The 8,312-nt window shown below is 41.0% G+C and overlaps 1 protein-coding gene across 1 annotated transcript in view; it reads left to right on the top strand.

The window, feature by feature from the left end:
• The first annotated feature begins 1,304 nt into the window (after positions 1-1,304).
• TDRD9 (tudor domain containing 9) overlaps positions 1,305-8,312 on the top strand; it is a 240,370-nt gene continuing 233,362 nt past the window's right edge. Inside the window, 2 exon segments of the mRNA XM_078150388.1 lie at positions 1,305-1,646; positions 1,648-1,733. Coding sequence (XP_078006514.1) covers positions 1,404-1,646; positions 1,648-1,733 — 329 coding nt within the window. The 5' untranslated portion in view covers positions 1,305-1,403.

The raw sequence follows: 8,312 nt of genomic DNA, 5'->3' as shown, positions 1-8,312 counted from the left end.
CATGATCCACAAGATGTGCGTGTTTGTCAAGGCTTCCTGGAGAAGTGGCATCATCACTTCTTTTGTATTGTAGTTGTGTCTATTTGCATGGGTCATACAAATAGAGTTTGGGAGTGGGCAGAGGAGCCCCACGGTGTAGCCACTGTAGAGCTTCCCAGGTTTGCTTGAGGGGAAACTGGCCACTTTCCTTTAATCAAATAAGATCAACCATACAAAGGATATATATGTAAGGTGGTTGGCCAACAGTGTCCAGGTCTCAAGTGAGAAGATTCAATTTCCTGAGTTCAAAATTGGCTTCAGACACTTACTTGCTGTATAACTCTGGGTAAGTCACTTAATCCTGTTTGCCTCAGTTTCTTCATCTGTTAAAATGAGCTGGAGAAGGAAATGGCAAATCACTTCAGTATTTTTGCCAAGAAAACCGCAAATGAGGTCACAGAATTGAATATGACTGAACAACAGCAAAATAAATGGCTCCTTATTATCATACTATAGGAAGTCCTTACGACATATTTAATTAAGTTATATTGAATGTTGCCGATCAATACAATGATCCAATACAATTACAAAGGACTCATGATGAAAAATGCCATCCGCCTCTAGAGAACTGAACTTTGAGTGCAAATTGGAGTATTTTTTCCACTTTGTTTTTCCATGATTTTTTTTTCAACACGGCTAATATGGAAACATTTTGCATGATTTCACATTATAATTGATATATTGCTTGCCTGTACAATGTGTGGGGAAGGAACTGGAAGAAGAGAATTTAGAGCTCAAAAATTTTAAAAATTAATGTTAAAAATAAAAAAAATTTAAAAAATAATCTTGTCGCCTGGAGTGTATTTAAATTCCATCTCAGGGTAACTGTGGATGAAGGCAGGAAGCCCCACGGCTATCTCTGAAGCATGCTTGGACATTACCATACTCTGGTGTACAGGGAAGGACCAGTAAGAGTGAGAATACCAGCTTTGTTTCAAAATGTGGCACCAAGAGGCACGTGGTTCCTGGTGGGGGGAGGGGGCGGGCGCGCATGCACTAGCGCAGGTGTGAAGAAGGTGAACTTCGAAGCGATGGGGCTGGGAGCCACCACCTCTGTACATCTTTTCCCACTGCCAGAATTTCCCGGGTTTCCCAGCTCCAAGAGGCTTCTTTGAACCCTGGAATGTCCCAGCGCAGCACTAGAAGGGACCTGGTGCCTCACGTGCTGGGGGAGGGGCTCCGCCCCACTGGAAGGGGGTGGGGCTGGTGGGAGGGGCTTGGGGGCGGGGCTGGAAGCCTGGTATTTCTTTCGCCCGCAGGTTTTGGTTCCTACCGGAAGCTCGGCGAAGCCCGCGGGGTCAGAGGGCGTCCACTCTCGTGCTCGGTCCACGGGCCTCCGCGACTCCGTCCGCTCGGACACCACCATGCTGCGCAAGCTGACCCTCGACCAGATCAACGACTGGTTCACCATCGGCAAGACAGTGGCCAATGTGGAGCTCCTGGGGTCTCCGCCCACCTTTCCTGCTGGCCCTCCTGGGCTTGGGCCGCAGGCTCATCGTGCTCAACCCCAGGCTTATGCCCAGGCCCAGGCCGAGATGGAGGCCGAGGCCGAGGCCCTGACTCAGGCGGAGGCGAGGAGCAGAGAGGAGGCTCGGCGACCACCCCCGGAGTGACCAGGCGGCATCGGCAGCGGGTGGCAGCGTTGGCAGCAGACAGGCTCATGCTCGAGCCGTGACCTCCCCGGTGGTTGGCGGGTAAGGGGCCCGGGGAACCCTCCACTCGGAACCCTTTTTTAGAAATGGGGAGGGGTTATGTATTTGGGGGAGACCTAAAAAAGGGAAAGAACTCCCCAATGGAGGGAGTGAACAATGGTAACCTATTTTTCTTTGAAGTTTTGTTTATTACCTTCCTTTTCGTTTTCCCATCTATCATTCTTAGTAATCCCCTATAATAAAGAAGTATAATTAAGCCAAACCAACTAAGATATTGACCATGTCTAGTTACAACATGTGTTTCTCAAGTGCTCCATCACTCTAAGGAAATCAGGGGATTTACTTCAGCTTCACAGGCCCAGGATCAACATCTTATTGGCTTGGATTCTGACTTTTTTTTTTTTTGAGTTGCTTCCCTATGGGCATTGTGGATAGCGTTCTCTTCTTTCTGCTTCCTTCACTGGCTTTGTCAGTTAATAGTAGTCTAGCCAAGTTTTTCTGAATACTAATATTGGGCTTTTTTAAAAAAATTAATTTATTTTTAGTTTTCAATCATAACTTCCAAAAGCTTTTGAGTTTTAAATCCCCCCTCCCTCCCCACCTTCCTTTCCAAGACGGCATGCAATCTGATAATAGGCTGTACATATACATTCCTGTTAAACATATTTTCACATTAGTAATATTGTAAAGAAGAATTAGAACCAATAGGACGAACCACCAGAAAGAAGAAACAAAACAAAACAGAAGGGAAAAAAAAAACAGATAGTTATGTTTTGATCTGCATTCAAACTCCGTAGTTCTTTCTCTGGATGTGGATAGCATTTTCCATCATGAGACTTTTGGAGTTGTCTTAGATCTTTACATTGCTGGAAGAGCTAAGTCTATCAACCTTAGTCATCCCACACTGTGGCTGTTTCTGTGTACAGTGTTTTCCTGGTTCTTCTCACTTCACTCAGCATCAGTCCATACAAGTCTTTACGGGTTTTTCTGAAGTCTGCCTGCTTATCATTTCTTATAGCACAATAGTATTGCATTACATTCATATAGCACATCTTGTTCAGCCATTCTCCAATTTCCCCTCAATTTCCAATTCTTTGCCACCCCAGAAAGAGCTGCTATGAATATTTTTGTGCATATGAGTCCCTTTCTCATCTGTATGATCTCTTTGGGATACAGCCCTAGAAGTGCTATTGCTGGATCAAAGGGTATGTACATTTTTATAGCCCTTTGGGCATAGTTCCAAATTGCTGTCCAAAATGGATCAGTTCACAACTCCACCAACAATGCATTAGTGTTCCAGTTTTCCCACATCTCCAACATTTATCATTTTCCTGTTTTGTCATGTTGGCCAATCTGGTAGGTGTGATATGGTACCTCAGAGTTGTTTTGATTTGCATTTCTCTACTCAATAGTGATTTAGAGCATTTTTTCATATGACCATGGATAGCTTTAATTTCTTCATCTGAAAATTGCCTGGTCATATCCTTTGACCATTTATCAGTTGGAGAGTGACTTATATGATGTTAGGCTTTTTTTTTTATACCAATTACATGTCACTGCATTCATGGACCACATTTTTGTTCAGTTACTTCTTCAATTGATTAGCACTGACCTTACTTCTGGTTTCTTACTACAACAGTAATTGTTGAATTACTGTTTTTTTTTTCTCCCAGTGGGTTGAGATTTACGAAGTGCTAGCCTTGCAATGCTGTGAGGTAGTTGGTATGAGTATTACCCTTGTTTTCCAGAGGAAGAAAATGAGGCCCAAAAGCTTATTTATCCAGGTTTACCCAGCCAGTAAGGATCTTAAACGCCACGAAGAAGGCTGTATTGTATCCTTGCTTTATTTATTTTTTGTCTCCCTTCTCTCTAGTGCAGCGTCTCCCCATTTTCCCCTTTCTTCATTTTAACAAACTTTTATATGTATTTGGCACAAAATGAGAACATTACATTCCACTAAGAAATTTAAGTTCTATTTTCTGAACTTGAGTCTCCTTTGTTTGACCAAAGGCATTTTGGGTATGTTGTAGGATTTTAGATTTAGGGCTGGAAGTGACCCAAGAGGTGATCTGGTCCAGCACCTTCATCTTATGAAGAAACTGAGGCCTACAGAGACTCAAATTGCATAGAAGTGGTAGGTTCTAGAGCTGGATTTGAGCCTAGATCCTCTGACTTCATTACTCATGATGAATTTGGCTCTTGCTGAGGTTGGTTAAAAGGTATTAACCCTTGCCAGAGTCACAGAGGATAATGAATTAATAAGCAAATTATATGGAATGGAGGAATAAGGTGTATTTTTTTTTAAATAGAAGAGTTCTTAAAGGGAAAGTAGTGAGAAACTCAACTATTTCTATCAGAGGCACCACCATTCTTCTTACTTCAGGACTGTGATTCAGCTCCCTCCAGTCACTTGCCAAAACTTGCTATTTCTATATCCATAATATTTCTTCTGTTTGACCTCTGGAGTCACCTAACTACCACCTTAGTTCAGGCCCTTATCACTACTGGCCTGGCTTGCTGCAATAGTCTCTCTCCTCCCTGATCAGTACGTTCTTTATACTGGAGGTGTCAAAGTGAGTGCAGCTAGAATCAAATTAAAATGTAACAGGGAAATATTTAACAAAATATATAAATAAAATAAATAAAAACCAAATAATATAATGTGTTTTTCTGTCTTTATATATGTGTATGTATATATACATTTATACATACATATATGTAAGTATATGTGTATATATTTCTATCTCACCAGGATCCTTATGATGGTTCATTGGCCCAGATTCTATTTAAGTTTGACATCACTGTGCTATGCTGCTGCCTAGTGATTTTCCTTAAGCATGCGTTTGACTGTGTCACTCTACCACTCAAATTCTGGTGGCTTCCTGTTACTTCTGGGGTCAAGCATAATCTCTTCTTAGCTTTTAAAGCTTTTCGCTACCTGGCCTCAACCTATCTTTCTACCCTCAGTGTACTTTATTCTCCATCCCACAGTCTGCGACCTAGTCATCCTGGCCTTTTCCTACTCTTGTTCATTTTTGACATTCTGCCTTCCATGCCTGGAATGTTCTCCACCTCACTTAACATCGTTCTCCGAGATGCAGCTCTAGTACTGTCTTCTACACTAATGCTCTGCTGATCTTCCTCCCACCCCTAACTGCTAGTACCCTTTCTCTCAAACTACTTAGGTTATTTCTCCTCTGTATGGATTTGCCTTCTCCATGAGAATGTAATTTCCTTACGGCTAGGGATTGTTTCATTCTTTGTGCTCTTATCTCCAGTGTCAGGCACAGTATCTATACTGATTAAGAGTGCTTGTTGAGGGATTTATTCCAGTTTCTGGAATTGAGGCTGTTGAGTCCCAAGGCCTTTTATATCCTTTAAATTCAATGATCATTCAAAATTAAGAGCACTTTCCACCTCTGACATTCACTTACCTTTTGAGCTATTTCCACTACTGGAGGCATGCCTCTCTTGTTTAATTGAGAGGAAAAGAAGTCAGTACAATGGCAAGAACTCAGAATTTGAAGTCAGATGACTTGGGTTTGAGTACTGTCTTTGCCACTGACTGACTACTTTTGTGATCTTGGGCACATATCGCTTTGCCTCTCTGGGCTTCTGTTTGCTAATGTGTGAAATGAGGAGGGTGGATTTGATGACTCAGAGGACTTGTTTGGTTTTAAATCTGTGATCCTATTAACACATACTCTTTTTCTCCTCAGACTCGTCATAGCGCTTTGTCTGATTTTTCCTTGTGTTCGTCACATTTAACCCTGCATCATAGTCATTTGTGCGCAAGTTCTTGGTAATTAAAGCTGCGTGGGGAACCTTAAAGACTATAGTGCGATCGCTTCTTTTTATAGGTTGGAAAACTCGAGCCTAAAGAGTAGCAGTGGCTTACCCAGGAAGACACAGGTACTGCGTGGCTGGGATTTATCTTCTTGCCTCCTGTCATACTGTTGGCTCCTGAGCCCAGGAGCTTTTGTCATTTTGAAGCACAGTGCCTTGTACATATACATATTTAACACACATTAGTTGAACTGAATTGACTCATGTTTCTGTAGTGCTTTAGAGTCTCCAGAACATTTTTCTAATTGAAACCATGCTAATTTTTTTCTTATAACTGCTAAAAAAGTCTGCAGAAGTAGTGGAGAAAATGGCATTGCCTTGAATGAGACATAGTGAGGGATATGGGAAAATATTGCTGTAACTTGATAAAGATTAAAGCATAGTAATTTTGTCAAGGGCATTAATTAAGTGTAACCAAGGGCCAGATTTCTAGTGGTCACAGGACATTCTAAGAACTGTTTTCTGTGCCAATTGCTGCTGTGCATTTTCACTGAATCAGTGAAAAACCTATTTGTTCTCCATAACACATTAAATTTTCCTTTGCAGTTCAGTTGCAGAACTTCTGTTATGCTTGTGCAGCCGAATTCACATTTGTTGAGACTAATATTTCATTTTCTTTGGGCACTCATAGCCTTTCATGTCTTGAAAGTGGCCTTGGAACTATAAATGATTTTGGTTCTAGGGTTTATTTTTGTGTGGATAATATATTCATTTTTATAGAACTTAAAGGTTTGAGAACATGGCTCACAGCCCTTTGAGTTATGTAGTACAAGTATTCATTCCTGTTTCCATTTTACAGGTGAGGAAACTGAGACCCAGAATCACAGGTCTGACAAGGGCCAGAGCTAGGACTCAACACCAGTTCTTGCTCTGAGTCTAGTGTGTTTTCCGCTACTCCATGCTATTTTGTTCCTTAGCCTGTTTTTGCTGACTCTACCATTTGGAATATATTGACTAACAGTTATTCCAGAATTCTTGAGGATAATAAATAGTTGACATTTCTAAAATAAAGTGCTTGCAACAACTGTCTTAGGTAGTATACAATATTTATTCCCATTTTATAGGTGAGGAAATGGAGGTTCAGAGAAGTTGTCACCCAATAAGTCATAGTTTTATTGGCAGAGCATTGAGTTTCAGGGATACTACGAAGGACAAGGGGACAACCACATTTTTGAGGAGCTCTCTCTAGTTTTGAACAGCTGAAATAAGAGAATTTGGAGCTAGGACAGAAGGCCCCTCATTTTAAGATGAGGAAACTGATGTCCAGAGAGTTGAAGTGTAAAGTGAAGTGAAAATAAAGTCAGAACCACAATAGGAACTCAAATTAGAAGATTGCAAGTGCAGTGCTTTTGCAGAGCAATTTGGCAGTAAAAATTAAGGTAATATAAACTGAGTTTATGGAGTTAACAGAATGGTTTGGGTTTTGAGGAGAGTTTCCAGTAGAATTTTGAAGGACGTAGGGGATTTAGACAGTTTACTTAGAGGAGGGGAAAGGTCAGGGCATAGTTGGAAATTACTGAAGGTAGGAATAACAAGTCTTGTAAGCTACTGCAAAAGGGTTAGTCTGACGGAAGCAGAAGATTCTTAAGGATTGTAATGAAAGATGAGTTTGGAGACCTTGGAGACAGTTATGAGTAAAGTTTCTAAGTTTTTATGATGTACCTTGTTTTCATTTCAGTTCTGTTAGCACAGTACTTTGCACAGAGTTGGTACTTATTAAAAAGTTACTGAATGATTGATTTGGCTGGACTGCTCACTCCTTGCTATGTAGATTTCCCATTTAGGACCCCTTCCTCTATGTGCTCCTTATCTTGCTTTGCTCTCTTTTTTTTTTTTTTTGGCGAGGCAGTGGGGTTAAGTGACTTGCCCAGGGTCACACAGCTAGTAAGTGTTATGTGTCTGAGGTCGGATTTGAACTCAGGTCCTCCTAAATCTAGGACCAGTGCTCTATCCTTTTATACCTTCCTTTGTATACCTTCTTAATCTTCCTTACCCTGACTAAAGGAGAGGAGAAGAAAAATGTAAACACTTAGCTGCTATATGTTTTGGTTATTTTTTGTGTTCAGAATTAAGTACTGGCTTCCTTAGAAGTCAAGCTCATAGTCATATGTTTATTAGATTTTTATTGCCTTGTCTTCTTACATTCCCCCTCTCCCCATTAACCTCATTTCTTCTTATTTTTTATTTGAGAATTTCTTAATTTAAACAATACTCAACTGTCATTGCATGTAATTTACTTGCTAGTTCATTTTCCCTTGTGAACTGCTCATGCCAGGGGGTCCCCTTGGTCTTCAGAAATAAATTTCCATAATCAGTTGTGTTAGTTCACACCATCTTTTTGCCAGCTTTTCTGTTTAATCTTGTTATTAGTTTTTCATAGTTGTATTAATTTTGCACCCTCTTTTTCACCTTAGTATTGGAGGGGGACGTCAGAGGTCCAAGTTGTGTGTGTTAGTCTTGTCTGCTTTACTACATTGTAAGCTTCCTGGGTCCCTTCTCACCTTTCCAATCTCCTTATGACCCCCCATCTACCCTACAGTGAAACTGGCTTCTTTGCTGTTTGCACAAAACTCTTAACTCCAGGCATTTTTACTGGCTATTCCCCATGCCTGGAATACTCTCCCTCCTGATTTCTGTCTCCTGACTTCCTTCAGGTTGCAGTTAAAAATCTCTTCTTCAACAGGAAGGCTTTCCTGATCCCTGTTCTAGTGCACTCCCCTTGTTGATTATTTCCAATGTACCTTGTATCTAGCTTGTACATAATTTTTTGCACAT

This window comes from Phascolarctos cinereus, unplaced genomic scaffold (assembly GCF_003287225.1).
Source record: "Phascolarctos cinereus isolate Bilbo 61053 unplaced genomic scaffold, phaCin_HiC Scaffold_2;HRSCAF=192, whole genome shotgun sequence".
NCBI classification, from domain to species: domain Eukaryota; kingdom Metazoa; phylum Chordata; class Mammalia; order Diprotodontia; family Phascolarctidae; genus Phascolarctos; species Phascolarctos cinereus.
Note: the sequence above shows the minus strand (reverse complement) of the source record. Positions and strands in the feature narration are given on the sequence as shown.